Source organism: Lonchura striata, chromosome Z, assembly GCF_050655825.1.
Source record: "Lonchura striata isolate lonStrDom1 chromosome Z, ASM5065582v1, whole genome shotgun sequence".
In the NCBI taxonomy this organism is placed as follows: domain Eukaryota; kingdom Metazoa; phylum Chordata; class Aves; order Passeriformes; family Estrildidae; genus Lonchura; species Lonchura striata.
This window is the reverse complement of record NC_140740.1, coordinates 47,812,196-47,831,658: the sequence shown is the minus strand read 5'-3', so window position 1 is coordinate 47,831,658 and position 19,463 is coordinate 47,812,196. Positions and strand designations below refer to the sequence as shown.

General features: G+C 52.7%; 2 protein-coding genes and 1 pseudogene across 3 annotated transcripts; 1 reads left to right on the top strand and 2 right to left on the bottom strand.

The window, feature by feature from the left end:
• Positions 1 to 2,411: 2,411 nt before the first annotated feature.
• LOC146763805 (avidin-like) lies at positions 2,412 to 5,641 on the bottom strand (annotated as a pseudogene).
• Positions 5,155 to 19,463, bottom strand: LOC110484170 (avidin-like). Of its 2 annotated transcripts, none has more exons than XM_085566353.1 (4): positions 19,365 to 19,463; positions 6,870 to 7,085; positions 6,332 to 6,452; positions 5,155 to 6,006 (listed from the first exon to the last, which is right to left on the bottom strand). In XM_085566353.1, the coding sequence occupies exons 1-4, from the start codon at positions 19,435 to 19,437 to the stop codon at positions 5,964 to 5,966; spliced, it is 453 nt and encodes a 150-aa protein (XP_085422479.1). In that variant the 5' UTR covers positions 19,438 to 19,463; the 3' UTR covers positions 5,155 to 5,963. The 2 variants fall into 2 exon arrangements, with proteins under 2 accessions (XP_085422479.1, XP_021410305.3); XM_021554630.4 differs by lacking the exon at positions 19,365 to 19,463 and adding an exon at positions 7,167 to 7,360 and having other exon boundaries at positions 6,870 to 7,083.
• LOC110484195 (non-lysosomal glucosylceramidase-like) lies at positions 13,639 to 17,155 on the top strand. The gene is made up of 6 exons (XM_077790397.2): positions 13,639 to 14,445; positions 15,044 to 15,283; positions 15,629 to 15,915; positions 15,956 to 16,048; positions 16,136 to 16,320; positions 16,659 to 17,155. Exons 1-6 carry the CDS (start codon positions 14,281 to 14,283, stop codon positions 17,153 to 17,155), a joined length of 1,467 nt encoding a protein of 488 aa, XP_077646523.2. The 5' UTR covers positions 13,639 to 14,280.

Below are 19,463 nucleotides of genomic sequence, written 5' to 3'. Positions count from 1 at the left end.
ATGCCCACACATCACCCTCCCAGTACAGGCGCAGGTGGTTTTTATAGGGAATATTTTGCTCAAGGCCGGGATTTCAGCGATCAGCCTTTTCTTTCCATTCAAAGTCCCACATATTCATAAAGTCTCTTTTCTCTGCACTGAGTCAAACAATCCAGTGTCTGGAAAGTGATGAATCTCCCTGATGTAGTTGCTGGAACACTGGAGCACAGCATTCAGATGTATCACCCTGGAGGGTTCCAGCTATTCCAATCTCGAGTTGTTGCCAGGATGATCATCACCCTGCGTTCCTGTATCACCTGGAGAAATGACCCAGCTCTGGACAAGCTACATGTATTAACTTGCAAATGAGGTTTTATCAGGGACCAGTTTCCAAATATGTGGGGCAACTCCCTGTGCCAACTTATGCATCCTCTCAATAATATAAAATATTACATACATCATATTATACTGGCACGAATTATATTCGTTACACATAACACTGAGGTCCCAAGGCTTTAGCCTCACAGAGAAGTCTTTGGGTGCTTACGGTGTTGGTGACAGCTACAGTGGGCGTTTGGGAGGGGAAGCAGGAGAACGACCCCAGTATGATCAGGGCAGTGCCAAGGATCAGTGGGGATGAACTGAGGACTCTGTGCAGAATGCAGGCATGAGGACGAGGGTGCAAGGGTGAGGATGAGGATGTAGGGTGACTTTTGACCAAAAGCTGGACCACCAGGCACATCAACCAGTTGTGCTCAGTCCCTGGAGAGTCTCAGGTCTGTGCACTCTGGGTGCAGCCCCAGAGCCCAGCTAGGAATGAGGGAAAAGAACTAATGTTGTGGTGTGTTCTGCTTTAAGTTTTTGTTTGCCCATTATTCTCCTCCCTACTCTTCCCTCCCAAGTTGTCAATCCTCCCTATCCCTACCCCTTTCTCCAGAACCTTCTCTGTCAATCTTTTAGTACTTGATATCCCATTTGTATTATTCCCCCCCACTCTTTTCCCTGATAGGTTTATATAATGTGAGTCCCACCTTAGACTCCTCATTTGCCATGCTCTCATTGGTTAGTTGTCCTATTCCACGCCCTCTAAGTTGTTGTATAAAAACCTCTGTATCCCCCCCTAAAGTCTCGTCTTGGGGGTCTCAGGTCTTGGGGTTGTGGTGTTTCGGCTGTGGTGTTGGGTCCTTGTGTCATCCATCTAATAAATCACCCCAGTTCTACCCCAAGACCCATGTCACTGTTTTCTGTTCCTGCATTGGACCAGCAATAACTGGGATCTGCAGAGCTCGCAGGGAGAATATCGCACCCCTGCTGTCACTGACATCGAACTAACACCCAGCACACGGCCCAGCAGGCTGTGACAGCACACCACGACAAGCAAAGGCTGAGGAAGGGTGGGGAGGGACAAGCATACTGTGAGAGGAAGAGGTTGGCAGACAGGCACTGACACTTTCTCAGGGCACTGTGTGCTTTCTGCCCCATCCAGCAGCCTCTTGCCCCAGCAGTCCCCAGGTAGCATTGTCCTTCACACCCTTTGCACCTCTCCCTGCCCACACAGCTTCTCCCTGTGGTGCTCAGGAGCAGGAGTTAGGAGCTGTGCATTGTGGATTATATAACTAATGAGTCAGAAACCGATGAGCTGCCGAAATGATGGATTAGTGAGGTCTAGTGTCAGACCGGTGCAAAGGGCATTGGGCCCTTGTTTGATTTGTTTCCTTTCCTAAGGAGATGATAAAGTTTAATGTTCAGATAACATCGTGCGAATATGAACACCAGAAAAGATCGGTATCCTGCTCCACCCGCCAGCTGATCAGGTGACAGCCAGTCGGTGGGAGGAACATTGTACAGCATATGCATGTATGCAACAGGCACACCTTCAGTATCTGGCTTTAGCCTCCCGGTCTGCCCAGTAGCTCCCCCTGGAGTCCCAGGCCTCTCTCCTGATCCCCCCAGCATCCAGCCTGGATTTTGGACCACTCCAACACTCCAGATTTCTGTGGGGGCTGGAACCCAGCTCTCCCCCATCTGTGCATGCAGCACCGAGACTCCCAACCAGAGCAGTATCTGGAAAGGGGCAGAGAGGAGTGCAGACACATCAGATGAGGCCAGGTAAGAGTGCTGGCTTGCCTGCATGCAGCTTTCACCCCTACCCTCAGCTGTGGGTGCCCCACACTGGGCACGCTGCCTGGAGCCACCCAGCACTGTGAATGTCCCAGATGAGTACGCAGACAAGAAGGCCCCTGCTGAAGCCTGAAGCCATGATCAGGAAGCAGAATTACCCCCCCAACCCCATCTTTCCCAGCCCCTACAAAACACTTCCCTGTTGTCCCCCCGCCAGCGCCTTGCTCTCCCCATGGCCACAGATGGGGAGGCATCCACACATGGCTGCTTGTATCCCAGGGATGCAAGGGACACAGCTCTCTGCCCTGTGGAGAAAGGTTTATTTGGCTCCATGTGGGAGGGCAGCAAGTGTGGGAATGGGGAGCCCTGTCAACAAGTTGCTGGGAGGCACTGGGAAGAAGCAGGGCAAAGTGAGGGTGTGTTTCCTTGCCAGGAGCCCAACTTGGGACTGGGACAGTGGGGAGACTTGGGGATGCAGAAGGACAGCAGGGTGCAGGCAGCAGTGGTCCCTGTTCCCACCACTTGATGCGGGTGAAGATGGAAGAGCTGATCCTGCAGGGAAGATGTGTCAGCAAGGTGGGAGGGAGGGCTGTGGGGTGAGATGGCATGGGCAGAGCTCATCTTGTGGCTTTCCAGGTATCCTTGTGTGACAGAACCTCTTCCTGCAGGAGCCATGTAGTCTCCAGTGTCTCCTTCCCATGGTGATCCACAAAGCACTGGCCACAAAGGCAGTGGTGGAGTCTGGCAAGGTTCAAGAGATGCAGAGCGGGGTGAGAGCCAGCACCTCAAGACAAGGAAGCCTGGGCCACCTGGTCCTGGCAGACAGACCGATATACATGCCCTGGACAGAGAGATGGACTTCCCTGCCACACTGGCCAGGTGGACTGCTTCCACATCACTTGGACACAGAGCTGGGCATCAGCCCTGCTTGGACAGACCGATGGACACCCTCATCACCCTCTTCCAGAAACCTGCCACAGACAAGCTCTTCCACCACCACTTCCCATTGCAGGAATGTGTGCATGTGGCCAATCTGTGCCCACAGCCAGGGTTCCTCTGGGTGCCACAAGGGATTTAGGGCATCAGACAGGGGGGTCCCCATTCCCAGCATGGGCAGTGGATCCCTGTCACTGCTGGAGCTGAGAACTGCCACTGCACAGTGAAGCCAAAGGTGGGGTGTCTCTTGGCACTGGGACACTGCTGAAGCCCTCACAAGGGTCACACCAGGATCTGCTTGTTGGTGGCTGCCACTGCAGTTTGGTGGGAGCCTGAGAAGGTCCCAGCTGTGTTCGGGGCCAAGACGGTCATATTGGAGACCAGCTCATTTCTCCACAGACCCCGCAGGTCACTCTGGGGACCGGGGGTTATGTGGGTGGCTTGGGCAGTCTTGAGACACAGTTCCCACGACCCCCACCAGCCGTGGCATATGTGTCCCATGTCATGGTCCCTCTGTGTGACAACTGAGACCAGCACACGGGCGCCAGCTGGGACAGCAGCTCTCCCTCCTTGGGCAGGGCAGGGCAGGGCAGAGCTGGGAGTACTGGGTGCCCCCCTGTAGAAAGTCTAGGAGACTCACAGTACCCCCAGAGACAGCAGAGCCAGAGCTGACAGCCTCCTTGGTCACGGACACTGCACTGTGGTATGGTATGGCACAGCTGGACACAAGAGGAGTGGACAAACACTGTGTGCTGGGGTGTCACAGGACAGCACAGCATGGCATGGTAAAGATATGCAACCCTGTCAGCCCTGCACACTGTGCCCCAGGGGTGACACAGCATGGCACAGGACAGCATGGCACAGCAGTCTGTGTCACAGGACAGCATGGAGTGGCTGTTCTGGTTTGAAAGCAAAACCAGTGAGACTCCAAGTCAGAAACACAATTTATTAGGAAAAGGGAAAAGAAACAAAATACATGCAATAATACAAAAGAAAAACTACTGACAGAGTCAGAATACAGCATGACTCTCCTTTGGCCAGCATGTTGGTTGCAGTCCAAATTGCAGCAGCTGCAGTCCTCCTGGGGTGGCAGATGTGGTTCTCTTGGTACAGTGCTCCTGTAGAAGTGTGTAGTCTTCCTCTGAAGGTCCAGTGGAAAACCCCAGCTGTTCCTCTTGGAAACCTGTGGAAAGGCTGCCTCTGTTGTGCCCAAAACCCAGATTATATCCAGTTAGGAATGCTTGGCTCCTCCCTCTGGGCAGAGCATCTCACAATGGGATGTTATAGTACTTTTCAGTCATGCAGTGACATTCAATAGCCCATTATCAGCAGATGTCTCCCCTGAGAGAGGACTGGTTGTGGAAGAGATAAGGAAAACTGCGCACTTAACAGAAGACAACTGCTACACAGATGGCAATAGAAAACATCCTGCTCCTCAATCTGGGACAGTGGCACAGTATGGCAGGGCACGGCAGGGCACCAGAAAGCACAGCAGGAGCAGGCAGCCCCCTGGTCACTCCCAGCACCCCACAAGGATGGCAGGGTCAGGGCCTGCAGCCCCTCACCCCCCACCCTGCACCCAGGACAGCACAGCACGGCTTGGCACGGCCAGACTGCCCCAGGGCTGCCCTCACCTCCCTGGATGCAGCATCACAGGCCACGAGCAGCGCCAGGGCGAGCAGCAGCAGCAGCCTGGGGTGCCCCTGGTGCTGGTGCTTGTGTGTGGTGCCTGGGCTCTGCCCATGCTTGCCCAGCCCCTTTTATAGCAGAGTGTGCTGTGGCCGGGCAGCGGCCTCCGAAACCGGGCCTCCTGCCAAAGGACACTCGGTGGGAGATGGGCAGCTGGCACTGCTCCAGGCTGAACGGAGCGGTGTTCCCCTGTTGCCCTGGGCTGGGGAGAATCCCAAGGATCGTGGCGGGAGGGAGGGCTGCAAAGAAGGACTCTGTGCCATGGAGGGCCACAGCAGGGGACACAATGAGGCCTCGGGTATGGTGACAGAAGGGACCGTAAGACACTATGGAGTGTATTGGGAATGTATGTGCTGAGCCATTACAGAGCTGTCCAGAAAAATTTCATTTGTTACGTGGTGCATAACAAGGCAGTAATTACACACCCAAGAGAGACATTGATTTTTTATTTTAGTTCCACAAGCCTGAGTCCTCAGTGTTATTCCAAAGATCAAGCACACCAACTATCAAAACATGTTGCTATTTACACATCTAGCAAACAAAAGCATTAATGTTCATTGGTTATGAGTTATTTAGTTCTCTTATTAGTTACTATTCTTCCTCCTGTTGGTTAAGAATTCTCTTGCGTGTGATTGCAATTAATTTGCAGGTTCAACTTTTCTCTTCTCTTGGGTTGGTGGGTTTCTTGACTCAGTGGGCCATAAGTCATGATCTACCCCTGCCAGAATTTACTTTCTACCCAGTCAGAGCTGCTTCAACACTGAGTTTTTCCTGATCTAGTTGTCTTTATTGCTTTTTTGTTACCTTGCCAAGTGTCCTGTAAATTCCTGTAAACTCTTTGTGTGTATTACCAATGCTATATTGTTCATCCCAAATTTTGTAACCTGCACTCAACTCTGAGATTATTGAAGCCCATCAAGACCTAAACCTTAACAAGGCAATTCTACCAAGTAAGATCTCTTTTTAACACCTGGACATAGTGCTGAGCTTGTCTGCTGCTCTCAGTTTCACAGGCTAAATGCCCTTCTTGTTGATTAGGCTTGAAAGCATAAAAAACCTCAAACATCAGGGAACAAAGCTTTTAAAACAACGTTTTACTTATCCAACATTTTGCAACAACATGACAGGAGACTGTAAATATTTGCAGCAAAGCTTTACTGGGAGAAGCAGGTGGTGCTGCAGGAGCAGGGGCACTCCCCTGGCACTGCTGCTGGCCTGGGAAGCCCCCAATGCCGCTCTCACTCCTGTGACTGCAGACGGGTGAAGACATTGATGCCCACCCTGTGGGGACACACAGGAGATGTAAGGGAGGGACATGACAGTGTCCAAACACACACCCAGCCCTGTATTCCCACACCACATCTGCACCTCGGCAGGACCACAGGGAATGGTATTTTTCCTTTCTGCGTTTTACCCATGCACAAAAAAATCAAGTGAACCTTGCCATCAAAATACGTTATTCTGTGCTTTTAAAACAGGTATTAAACCTGCTTTGCCAACAGGTATAAGAATGGCTCTGCAAGCAATCCAAACCACTTACTTGTGACAGCCCTAACCCCTTGGGGTGCACAAGGGACCTTGTGCAGGGCAGGGACGGGGGACTCACCTGGTGGCTTTCCAGTCATCTTTTATTTTGTCCACATGTGACCTCAGAAGCCACATGGTCCTCAGTTCCTCCTTTCCATTCTCATCCACAAAGCACTGGCCCGTGAATACAGTGATGGAATCTGTGGGAACAGGGCAGGAGGTGGAGCGGAGCATGGCCAATGTGGCAGGTTACTGGCTGGCCCAGCACAGGGAACAGTAGACCCCTGCTGTCCCCAGCCTCTGGGGACAGAGGGGATGGGGAAAGCAGGCAGGAGGACTTAGAGGGCTGGGGTGTCACACTGAGATGGGCAGACAGTGCAGGCTTCAGCCCCTGCTGCCTCTTCTGCACCCTGGGACTGGGAGCTGACAGCAACCGAGGAGCTCCATGGACAAGGATGGGGGAGCTCCAGGGAGAGGAGAGGGAGAGCAGTGGGGATAGTGCAGGGTAAGGCAGAGAATCAACAAGGACACTGCAGGGAGGGCAGAAAAACTTCAAGAGCAGAAGAGTGAGAGCAGGAGAGGTCCAGGATACCATAAGGAAGCTAGAAAAGAAGTACCTGAAAAGCTCCAGTTGACGGTGAAGCCAAAGGTGGGCTGGCCCTTCTGGTTAGGGCTCTTCTGCAGGGATCCCTGCAGTGGTGACAGCTTGATCTCTTTCGAGGTGGCTGTCACAGCCGTGTGGTAGGAGCCAGCAAAGACACCATTTCCATTCACAGTTGTGATGGTCATGTTGGAGCCCAGGTCATTCACCCAGCGCCCGACCAGGGAGCACTGCAGAGCAGGGAATTCAGCACTGGTGCCTGCAGCCACAGCCCCCTGCCCTCCCCACCCTCTGCATCCCACCATCACAGTACCTTTTTTTTCACAGAGACGCTGTGAGCCCCCAGGGCCAGGAGGAGCACAAGGAGGAAGGCAGCTGCTTTCACCATCGCTGCAGCAGGCAGGCAGCTGATGTACCTGGGGATGTGCTCCTTGCAGGTCTCTGCTGATGCTCCTGCTCCCTCTCCTTTTTATTGCTGACAGGGCTATGAGTGGCAGCTCTGGCCAGGACATTGTGCAATCTGGGTGTTTCCAAATCTGTGGTTCCGAGCCGTAAGAGGGAGTAATTGCAGCAAACATTCCCAGAAATGAGTGCTGAAAATGTCCATTCCTACTCCTCTGTCACCTTGCAGGGAGGGCATGGCTCCTGCTGATCAGTGACTGGTGGTAAATGGTCGGAGGGGAAAACCCCTCTCTGGAACTGTTGTCCATTCTGTCACCCATTTGCTACACCAGTTCTGTGTGCAGGTTTTGAGACTCCTTAAGCTTGATGAGCTCAGGATTGACTGCAGTACACAGCTCACCCTGCCCTTCCTCACCAGGCATGCTCATGCAAACTCACCCACCATCCAGATTGTTTTGGGACTTGGCTTTCTCATCCTCCCCAGCCCCATACTGATGGGTCTAAAAAGGTCTAATGTGCACATTAAGCTGTTGTTTTTACAAACTTGTTTGTGTTGGAAGGGAATTATTTACTTAATGAAAAGCCAACATTCACTGAATATCTGGGATGTTGGATCTTAATAGAGACAAAACTTGTATTTACACACGAATTCTTAGATAACTGTAAGAACATATTTTCATAATTTCCCTTACATTATACTTGTTGCTGGCCAAGGAGGCTGAAGTGAATGGACTCACCCCAAAGTTTCTCACCCATTTCTAAATGGTTTTCAAAAGTCTCCTAAAATACATGTTTTCATTCTCGAGTCATCATAGCAAAAGTTGATGGAGCCTATTCACCAGAATACAATACTTTTTGTAAATTGGAGACAAGACAGTTCTTTGCAACATTTATTTTTGTTTTTCCTCAGTCTTTGCTTTCTTTTAAATTTCACATTTGGGCCCTGGTTTCTCTCTGACAGTAAAACTCATTGCTATCTAGGCTGGAGAGCACTGTGCTTCAGCTGCTGGCATCTCCATAGCCCCTTCTCCTCCCTTCAAGAGCCCTACAGCCCTCTTGCACCCTGCCTGGAAGAAATCCCTGTCTAGAGAACTGGCTGGTCGTCACACATTCCTGCTGCAGTGTTTTCTGTCTCAGAAATCAACTGCATAACAAGGTGTGTTTTCCCACATAGCTGCCATTTGCTCTGGTTTTGGGCAAGCAGGTGCTGCCCAGAGCTTTACCAATGTCTGGGGTAACAAGTAAGGTCAGTCAGGGAAGGCTATGGGGAGCAGGAGGGGCAGACATCACCCTTCCTCCATCACCCCCTCACCATCACCACATTTCAGGGGGCTCCTGCTGGATCCTGCGGATGGACAACACAAAGTTTCCATCCTGCTGATGGCAGCCCACAGCTCCTTCGCAGGTGTGGGTTTATTTTAGCATCACACAAAAAATATTTTTATTTGTTCACATAATCTTTATTTTTTCTGTACTTAACAATCCCTGTGGCTCATCTGGCAGGTTCAAGGGCCAGCTCAGTGCTCAAGCAGGTAGATTTCTTGGCTGATCTCAGCTGAGTGCTGAGGTGTCTTCTATGGGGTTTGCACCTTCCAAACATCAGAGAGTAAAGTTTGGCTTGGAGCTGGCAATCAGCAGGATTAAATTCTGCAATGCCATGCCTGAACCCTGGCACAGCAGGCAGTGGGGGCAACCAGCAGGCCAGGAAGAAATGCAAAGCAGGAAGCACTGAAGAAGTTAAAAATTATCACTGTTGAAAAACAGTGGTGCAGGCAAAATGTCTGTGACCAGGGACTGTCCTCTCAGCCCTCAGCTACATCCATGCAGAGGCTGACGAAAGCTGAGCCTATCAGATGCAAACTTATTGAGGTGATACAGCCCAGAGTGAAGGAGAAATCAGATATATCCCTTTATAAAGACTGAACCCAAATTTTTGGAAGGCACGTTGCCTGGGTTAAGGAACAGTATTGATGCATCAAAGCAATACCAGTCCAGCCAGAAGCTGTGCTGTCTTCAGTGCCTGCTCTTGTTCCTTGCCAGCTGGATTGGGATATCACTGCTATTGTTGGAAGCTGCCAACAGGATACAGATGGAGGTGGGAACCCCAGGTGTTCCTCCCTCATGTGCTGGCACTCCTTTCCCACTAACCTTGCCACGGTGACCCAAAGGGAGTGGGTCTCCGTCCCTTTCCATTGTCAGTGGGCTTTGCTGTGTGAGAGAATAACACCAGCTGCTCTGGGGGTGCTGCACCCAGGACAACCTGTTCTTCCTGGATATTGTTACTTGTCTACTTACATGGTTGCAGGAACACTCCCCTGTGGAGTGAAGAAAAGGCCATTTGTCACCCACTGACAGCCCTGGGCCACTGTGGTGATCCCTGGCCTGCTCCAGCTCCCAAGACAGAAAAGTGGGGGAAGAATGCTCACAGCAAATAGGATAGGCTGCTTCCCATCCCAGCCCTAAAGGCGGCTAAGGACTTTGGGAACACTGAGTTCTAAAGTGGACAGAAAGAGCTGATAGTCCTTCCTGTGGTGTCCTCAGGACCCTCCTGCCCTTCTCTGTGATGTCCTCAGAGATGCCCTGCCCTACCTGTGGTGTTCACAGAGCTCCACTGGCCCCTCTGTGATGTCTTTCATCTCTTTTTCTGACCAGCTTTATCTGAGATCAGGTCAGGTCCGTGTTCTTGCCTTGTGCAGGTCCCCTGTGCATCCCCATGGAGGACCAGGCTGTCCTTTGCCATGGATGTCCCTTGCAGGAGGCTCAGCCCCCTCTGCTATAAAAAAGGGGCTGAGTGGGCGTAGGGCAGCAGTGCAGGCAGAGCCCAGGCACCACGCACAGCCACCACTGCCATGGGGGCCCCCGGCTGCTGCTGCTCGCCCTGGCCCTGTGATGCTGGATCCAGGGGGGTGAGGGCAACCTTGGGGCAGAGTCTGGCTGTGCCGAGCTGAGCCGTGCTGTGCTGTCCGGCTGAGGGGCTGCAGGCCCTGGCTGTGCTGTGCCATGCTGCCTAACAGGCTGTATGCTCTTGCTGAGCCCCGCAATGCTATCCAATGCAATCCCACACCATCCCATCTCATTCCAGTAATATCCCATGATGCAGCATCCATGACCATAGGAATTTCCAGCTCTGGCTGTGCTGTATCTGTGGGTACTGTTGATGACTTACCCCTGGTATAGGGGAGTACCCAGCACTCCTACCTTTGTCCTACTCTGCCTGGGGAGGGAGAAGTGTTGTCCCAGCTGGTGCTCATGCCTTTGCTCCCTGGTGCCACAAGAAGAGGCCATGCTGGCCCCACACATGCAGGACCCATGTCCCACAGCTTTGGCAGGCTGGAGAAGCAGCTGTGACTCAGCAGTTACCAAGGCATCCATCAAAACTCACAGTTCCCAGCATTGTGTGGGAACACAACAGGAAGGGCAGTAGACCTGCCTAATCCCTATGCCTCCCTAACCAGGATGGTGCAACCTTCAAATGTGGCACTGGCACAGAAAGGAGGAAAAGGAAGCAAGGTGCCCAGCCCTGGGCAGAAGGACACGGGATTTGGTTAACTGGCACAGCTACTCCCCACAGAGGTATTTTCTGGCTCCTGGCCTTACCACGCCTTGCATGCAGCAGAAAAGAAAGCAAGGGTCAGGTCTTTCATGCCATTATAGGTGGAGAAGTGGGTAAGGAGGCTCATCCTACTCCCTTCAGCAAAACTCCACAGGAGCCAGCCACCATTGGGACTTGTCCCCTCCCTTCCTCCCTAGCCCTTCAGCCTAGTTCAGGAAGATATAGGGGAATTGCATGAGTTCCCTCTTCCAGTATGGACCTGTGCCAAAGAAGACACCAAAGAAGGACAAGAGTAGACAGTTGGACAGATTTATTAAGAACTGAAGTGATTTATCCCCTTTAATGTGCTCCACTGCCTGCCCCCGGCACCAGCAGGGAGGGGGCCATGGTACCAGACCAGGACCTGCTTCTTGGGCTCAGATTGTCACTGTCCGGAGAGCCGGGTCTCCCCTGGGGATTGTATCTGCCACAGGCCCTCCTGGGGCAGAGCCAGTCAGTATGTGCAGTGGCACCCCAGGACAGCTACAGCATCCGTGTGCCTGAGTGCACCACTCCAATATCCTCACACACACACACACATTCACCCACACCTTTTTTTTTCCCTGCAGGACAGCTGCCCACCTTAGCCAGCCCAATGACTGCAGGAGAGAGCTTTCCTGTACTCCTGGGCAAGGTACCAGCTGCAGTTTGGGATGGCTGGGGAACCCGCAGGCTTTCAGAGTCCCATGTGCACAGAGATGGGGGGCTTTGAGCTTGGTGCTCATGTGTACTCCTCAGGCTCAGTCTAGAGCAGAAATAAATTTTCCATGAGGAAAAGGCCAACACTGCTCACTGGGTCAATTGTTCCTAAATAGCACCTCAGGAAAATAACAGGAGGAAGTGGAAAAGCCTCTTTTCCCAAAAAGATTTTTAAAAATTCTGCTTGGTAGAATGATGTTGAACTACATTCCACCTTCCTTCTGGGGAAGCTGATAGCTCATCCAACTAGTGCATCTCCAAAAACAGATTCTCTCCCACAGTCCCTGGTTAAAGCCCACTCAGCTCTAGAAATTTTGTTTTGGGGCCAACCAGACCACCCTCATCAAGTTTTTGGTTGCCAGTGCTTGTTCCTTAGGGTAAGGACTATTTGAGGACTGCACTTTCTCCTTCATTGTACTGTTCTCTCAGCCTCTGCACCAGCTACAGGAAGCATGACAAGGCCTTCAAAAGGTGGTACACTGGACAAAGGTGGACAAAGGTGGACAAAGGACTGTCCAGGATCAGGAGGTGTTTTTCCATCAAAGGCAAAAATGATGGCCAAGGCAGTCTGGCAACATCAGAATTTATCTTGCAGCTGCAAAGTACATGTTTTGGGTACTGTTAGGCTTGTTTGTGTAACTACTGGGAATTTTGGGAAAAGAAAGTACAAGAAAATTCTGCTTCAGGTCAAGGAAAAAACAAAAACAGCTTAGTCTGAGTCAGTTCCAAAGTACTTTAATCCTTTCAGTTTTGAAATCGGATGATGATGCAAAGGATTGTGACCTAGAGTGGGCTTGGAGAATGCAGCAGAAGTTCCAAGAAGAACTTGGAGAACAAGAAGAGACAGCCTGGAGATGAAGAGGTCAGACTGAGGTACACATGACCCCTGGTGGTTTTCTGTGTCCAGTTTCAGGTACCCAAAAATTTTCTCTCAAGGGAAGGTGAAAGACTTCTGAAAGGTCAGCTGTGCTTTCTGGTTAAACACTTATTGCAGGACATTATTGGGAAAAAGTAAAAACCTCCCTCTGACTATAAGGGAAAAAATCATCCAGGTAAGAATTAAAAATATTTACCAGAATAGATGGAAGTATCACACTGAGCAAGCTGTTGTCAAAAGAGAAAAAGAGAACAAAGAAACACAAGGTAAACAAAAAGAAACCTGCAAACCTACAAAAAAAAAGAAGCCAAAACCAACCATCCAGCTGCTGAGCATAGAAACAACCTGCCAGCTCAGCAAAAAGCATCAGAGCAGAAGCACAGTGAGGACTACAAGGAGATTAAAATCTCTTGCACACAGCTGAAAATAAATACAGTATTTGCAACACTTCCATTATTGACAATAAAGACAGGAAATGTCACTGCAGAAGTCATGGAGTAATCACAGTGTCAAACTGCAAGAGAGACAAGAGCCATGAGGCTCATCAGCACAGCCTGGGGACGTGGCAGACACTTATTCTCAGTCTGGTGACACCAGAGTCAGGGGAAGCAGAGGCTGGGCTGACACCAGGCAGGACCTTGCCAGGGAAGGCTGGGCAGTCCAACCAGAGAGCTTGGGCACACTCAAAGCAAAAGCAGCAAAAATCCTTTCTCTCTGTGCTCAAGCCAAGCATCCTTGCAGAGATTTTTCCCCAGTGCGGCTCTGGAGATAAGCCATGGGGATGCCGTGGGTATCAGTGAAGGGCTGGGGTGCTCTTCTCTGGCAGAAGCTTTTGGACACTTTCTTCAGGACTGGATCACAGGCTGCTCTTACATCGCACTGCTGACTTGTGCACGCACCAAGGCCATGTCAATGAGCTTACAGACAGCAGTGATGCCAGCCAGACAATGGAGCAAAATACATGGAAAAATCCATGAAATGTCATAGTAACTGAGGAGAGGAATTCACCACTCCCACCTGCAGTCGGCTCAGAGCTCACCAGAGAGCAGGGAGAAGTGCCACCTTCAGCAGCATCTTCAGGCTGAGGCTGGGGAAAGGCAGGCCACATCCTGGACTGCACCACATCTACTGTTTCCTCCCCAAAAGGAGCTGCAGGAGGGATTTACTGCAGGAGGGCTGGACCGAGTCCTGCCTGGAGCCCCAGGCACAGCCCCAGCCCCATCCTGGGTTAAACACAGTGACCAGCTAAAGTCACCTGAAGCTCTCCTCTGATTTCCCAACACAGAGTGAAGTGGTTTTGTTACCCTCCCGCAGACAAAGCCGCTGCTCCCTTCTCTCAGCTGAGGCTTTTGCCTGCCGATGTCCACCAGAAAGCTTTGCTGTGACAAACCAAATGGTTTCTCCACGGCCCCTGTCCCTTTAAGTTATTGCAGGACCAGCAGCTGCTCTGACTATCCCAACAGACAGGAGTCTACAGCCAATTCTCCTCCTGCAACTGAAGAGCCACAGACTTAAAGGTACGGAACAAGTCTTAGTCACCTTACATATTCATATAGGGCTTTTTAAGGCAGCAAATAACATGTGTAAAGTTGCAATCACTTTTTATTCTGTTCTAAAAGAAAAAGTGTTGGTGGGGTGTGCTCTGCCTCAGAGAGCTGAATGCTGGCCTTTGCCACTATGGAATGATTGTTAGGCACAGTTTTCAGCAAGGTAACTGAGGGAGGTGAGAGTCACTGCAGCAGCTGAGACATCTGCCACAGGGCTCATCTCATCCCCTGCACATGCTCCTCTTCTCCTCCACAGTTCACAGTGTGCCTGCGGTGCAAGGGGCAGACCATTTACCAGCAGGTCTTGTCCATGGAGAGACCCAGCAGCCTGCAGGGCTGGAACTGGGGCTACTGCGGCCACTACGCCTTTTACCATGCCCTGTACCCCCGCGCCTGGCTGGTCTACGAGCTGCCGGGGCAGCAGGTGGTGCTCACCTGCCGGCAGGTCTCTCCCGTCATCCCCCATGACTATAAGGTAAGGCGGTGAGGGCATCCCCGAGGGCAGAGCTGCGATTCCCCAGGCTTTGCCGGCGTTTCCCCAGGCTTTGCCGGCGTTTCCCCAGGCTTTGCCGGCGTTTCCCCACGGCTGTGCTCTGCAGTGGTCCGGGCAGGGGAAGCCCCACAGCCGTGCGGGAGCTCGGGATTGCAGCAAGGGATGGCTCAGCGCTGCCCGTGCTGGCTGGCAGCCCCAGGCGAGGGTGGCAGCTGTGCTGCTGACACGTCTGACCTTCCTCTTACCCCGGTGCAGCACGTGAGCCTGTATCAGCCTGCCGAGGAGATGAGCGATGAGACACCTGGCTGAGCCCTAAAGGCCGCCTTGCGTCTCTCTGCTGCCCGGCATGCTGGTTGCCAGCCCGGGGCTGCCTCTCTTTGGAATTTTGTCTTGCCTGCCTCCCAGATTCCTCTGCTCCTGCCGCTCAGCTCGGCAGCAGACGCCAAGAGCGAGTTGTTACCGCCAGTGCTCTTGTTCCCGCTGCATCCTGCGTGCTGTTCCCCAGCAGTGGGGGAAATGATGCTGGGGCAGCTACCTGTGGAGCAGCAGCCGTGTAGACAGCATTCTGCGTCTCTGCCAGGACTCCAGCTTGCCAGTGGCAGTGTTCATCTGGGAGGTGGAGAACGGGAGGGATGAGGACGTGGAAGTGTCCATCATGTTCAGCCTGCAGAACGGCATGGGAACGAAGGAGGATGGGAGCGGCGGGCACTGGAACGAGCCCTTCACCTTCCAGAAGGATGGCGAGCGGGTTGCTGGGGTCCTGCTGCACCACTGCCCGGCCGTGAACCCCTTCACCCTGGCCATCTCTGCCCGGGAGAAGGTAAAGGGCTGGCCCTGCTGCTGTGGCTCCTGCTGGGGAGGTTGTGCAGCTCTGCTGCGTGTGGGGGAGCTGCCTGCAGCCAGCTGGCCAAAGGATGGGGGTGCAAGGGCTTGGGGTTGGCACCGTTTCTCAGCGCTTGCCTGACGCCAGGAGTGGCGACACGACTTCCCTGAGGACACCCTCTCTGGGGATGGTGTCAGGAGAGCGGCTGAGGCAACAAGTTGAGAGTTGCTGGGCAGCACATGAGAAGTGAGTGTGATGTCCTGGTGGTGGTATTGGGGAGGGGAGAGCATTAATCTCCTCCTCTCAAGGAGCAGCCCCTGATGATGCTCTTCCCTTGCTCAGGCTGGCACGGGAGTCACCCATGTTACGGCATTCAATCCCACGGGATTGGGTAGAGAGGTGTGGCAGGACCTCCTGCAGGATGGCAGGCTGGATTCACCCGCTGGTGAGTGCCTCCATCCTTGGTGGGAGAGGTGGAGGAGGAGCAGGGGAAGTGGGTGGCCATGGTGGTTTTGGGCACCCAAGCCAGGGCAGAGCTCTTTCCTCCAGCCCCCTTGGCTGTTAAAAATCTCTCCAGGATGTTGTGCCTTGTTCCCAAATGCAGGCTCTATCCAAACTTCCCATTGCTAGTCCTTGCTGTGGTTCTCCAAAAGCTGTTCATACCACTTGCAGACTGATCTTCACAATTAGTGATTCCCCAATGCACTACGAGGAGTGGGAGAGGAAGATTGAAGCATGGCAGAATCCCATCCTGGAGAACAGGTAGGGCAGATGAAAGCACCTTCCCAGTGGCCTCCACAGGAGCATCACCACCCAGCTTCTGAGGGTGAGCTCCCCTCTTTGCCACAGCCAGCTGCCTTCCTGGTACAAGTCAGCCCTCTTCAATGAGCTCTACTTCATGACGGATGGAGGAACCATCTGGGTGGAGGTGCCCCCCGATTGCTGTGCCGAGGACCTGCAGGGGCCGGCGGGTGCGGGGCTCTCCCACCTCCTCCCTGTCCTGCGGGAGTACGGGAGATTTGCTTATTTGGAAGGTAACTCAGGAGGGTGTGAGGGATTCTCCCAACCCAAGCCCTCCCATTACTGTTGCATGTGTTTGTAAACTGCCATGGGGCTGTCTTTCACGCTCCAGTGTGTAGGGAGCAGTGCAGTTGCCAGGAAAACCCCTTGCAGCCCTGGAGGATAGGGCATGGAGTGTTCCCCACATCCCCTGTGCTCTATGTAGAGAATGAAACCCACTTTGAACGGGAGCCCCTGCCTGTGCTGGGAGAGATTCCCCCTGTCCTGGGCCATGTGGAGGGAGGACCTTTCCCTCCCTTTTCCCCTCCCCATGGCAGTCTCCTTTCCCTCACCACCTGCCCTGTCCTGCCAGGCCAGGAGTACCGGATGTACAACACCTACGATGTCCATTTCTACGCCTCCTTTGCTCTCATCATGCTGTGGCCCAAGCTGCAGATCAGCCTGCAGTATGACATTGGTGAGTGTCCCCAGAGCCCTGCCTTGGTGCCTGCTCAGGGTTTCCCCTTGGGAAGAGATGGAGCCTTTGGGACTGCTGCTGCTGCAGAGATGTGTGCCGTGGAGCCAGCATCCCCCTCCAGCTGCTCTGCTGTGCCCAGGACTTGCAGCCCTGGAATGCAGCTGCCCCAGCAGCTCCGTGCCCAGCACTGGGGCTGCCTTCTTGCCATGCTGGGGGTGCACAGCTGGCTCTGCCTGCCCAGGGGGAGCCCCTGGTCTTCCCAGCTCTGTCCTTACTCCTTGCAGAGGAGACAGCAGAGCAGTTTGCAGACTCTCAGTGGGACATGGGCCACAGGCCATCACTCCAGGCTGAGTAGGGTCCTGCTGGCCTACATCAGGTGGGGTCTCAAGTAGGACCATGTGGTAGGTGGGCTGACAAGAGGAGCCCAAGGCATGGAGGGTCACAGCAGGGGTCATACAATGGCCTTCAGAGATAGTGGCAAGAGAGGCCAGTGGTGAGGAAAGGGAACAGAGGCACTGATGTGTGAAAGAGAGGGGACCCTGTGTGTTTGCAGAAAAGCTTTATTGGGAGAAGCAGATGCTGAAGTAGGAAGAAGGGCTACAACCTGGCACTGCTCCTTCTCTGGGAACTCCAATGCTACCACCCTCAATCCATGAACTTTTCCAGGCATTTGAATATGTTGTAGCCAACTCTGAAGGGACGCAGACAGAGAAGATGCAAGGGTGGGAGTGGCCCAATGCCTGCCCAGCTCTGTATCCTTCCAAAACATTTGCACCTTGTCAGAATGCCCAGGGAAGCTGTGCACAAGTACCCTGTCCTCCCTCACTTGCACAATGGCAGCAGGTCTGCCAAGTGCTGAGCACAACCGGCTGGGAGCACCACCTCTCATCCCCATCCTCAGGCCATTCAGGATCTCTTCTTAGGCCTTTGGCTTTGGAAATGTCTCTCAGGTGGTGAAGCTTCCCTTGAGCTGCCACAGACACTTTACACACCAAGTCTTTCTGTTTCGTTATCACAGAAACCAATACTCCAAAAGCCTTTGGGTATTACTTGCCTAAATCACGGACCAAGTAGAACAGTGTTATCATTACTGCAACTGTGAAAAATTCCTGTAATTACCATCTCACACTACATCTAGGATGAAGACTGACTGATGACTAAAGTCAACCATCCCATGGCTTTCCCACAGCATTCCTAAGTGAGGCCCCTCTAACTCTCCTGGACCACTGCAGGAGCTGTGCCATCCTGCCAAGTGCATGGCTGATGGGGTGTGAACAGCCCGTAGCAAGTGCAGTATGACTGCTGCCAGCCTGGATCTACAATTAGGTCTCTGCTGTAATTGTGGTAAACCCTCCCAAATCACCTTATAAATGTTAAATTAGTCAATAGTTAAGTGCTGCCACATCCTTTAGACAGAAGCCATTGAGCAGGTCTGAGACTTAGAGCATAATCAGCCCCAGCTCAGATCCATCAGTAGTTTAGAAAGTAGTGGGTACCTCCCTGAAATTTGTGATTAATTTAAAGGGTATCACTTCTCCTTTTCCATCCCCAGCCTCCATGTAAATCATTCTAAATTGATTCTAACCCCTTTTTTATGTTTTACCCCTGCACGAAGCAATCAAGTGAACCTTACCATGGAGCTTTGATAAGTTCTGCTTTTGCAAACAGATATTAAACCTCCTTTTGCTAACACCTGTAAGAGTGGCTTCTAAGTGGCCTAAAACACTCAGTTGTGACAGTCCCAACCCCTCGGGGATGCACAGGGGACCTGTGCAGTGCAGGGACAGGGGACTCACCCGGTGGCTTCCAGTTGTCTCTGCATTTCTCTGCATATGGCCTCAGCAGCCAAATGGTCTTCAAAACTTTTTGGTTCTTTTCCACAAAGCACTGTCCCGTGAAAACAGCGATGGTGTCTGTGAGGACAAGACAGAAGGTGGAGGGGAGCATGGCCAATGTGGCAGGTTACTGGCTGGCCCAGAACAGGGAACAGTAGACCCCTGCTGTCCCCAGCCTCTGGGGACAGAGGGGATGGGGAAAGCAGGCAGGAGGATTCAGAGGGCTAGGGTGTCACACTGAGATGGGCAGACAGTGCAGGCTTCAGCCCCTGCTGCCTCTTCTGCACCCTGGGACTGGGAGCTGACAGCAACCGAGGAGCTCCATGGACAAGGATGGGGGAGCTCCAGGGAGAGGAGAGGGAGAGCAGTGGGGATAGTGCAGGGTAAGGCAGAGAATCTGCAGGGAAGGACAGAAGGGAGGTCTGGGGACGCAACAAGGATGCTAAGAAAAGACTAAATACCTGTAAAGTTCCAGTGGACAGTGAAACCAAAGGTGGGCTGGTTCAGCTGACTTGGGTGGTGCTGGGACCCCTGTAGTGTGATTCCTTGATCTTTAATGGGGAGTCTGACACAACCGTGAGGTACTTGCCAGTGAAGTCACCATTTTCCTTTACTCCATAAATGGTCATGTTGGAGCCCAGGTCATTCTTCCATTGCCCAGTCAGGTTACACTGGAGAGGATAGAACTCAGAACTTGTGCCGCAGCACAGCCTGCAGCCACAGCCCCCTGCCCTCCCCACCCTCTGCATCCCACCCTCACAGTACCTTTTTTTCACAGAGAGGCTGTGAGCCTCCAGGGCCAGGAGGAGCACAAGGAGGAAGGCAGCTGCTTTCACCATTGCTGCAGCAGGCAGACAGCTGATGT

Coding starts and splice junctions, on each gene's coding strand:
- LOC110484170 (XM_085566353.1), bottom strand. CDS start 19,437: ATGGTGAAAGCAGCTGCCTTCCTCCTTGTGCTCCTCCTGGCCCTGGAG. Junction 6,453..6,869: donor CGTCAACTGGAGCTTTTCAG/GTACTTCTTTTC, acceptor CTGTTCCCACAG/ATTCCATCACTGTATTCACG. Junction 6,007..6,331: donor GATGACTGGAAAGCCACCAG/GTGAGTCCCCCG, acceptor GTGTCCCCACAG/GGTGGGCATCAATGTCTTCA.
- LOC110484195 (XM_077790397.2), top strand. CDS start 14,281: ATGGAGAGACCCAGCAGCCTGCAGGGCTGGAACTGGGGCTACTGCGGC. Junction 14,446..15,043: donor TCATCCCCCATGACTATAAG/GTAAGGCGGTGA, acceptor CGTCTCTGCCAG/GACTCCAGCTTGCCAGTGGC. Junction 16,321..16,658: donor GAGATTTGCTTATTTGGAAG/GTAACTCAGGAG, acceptor CTGTCCTGCCAG/GCCAGGAGTACCGGATGTAC.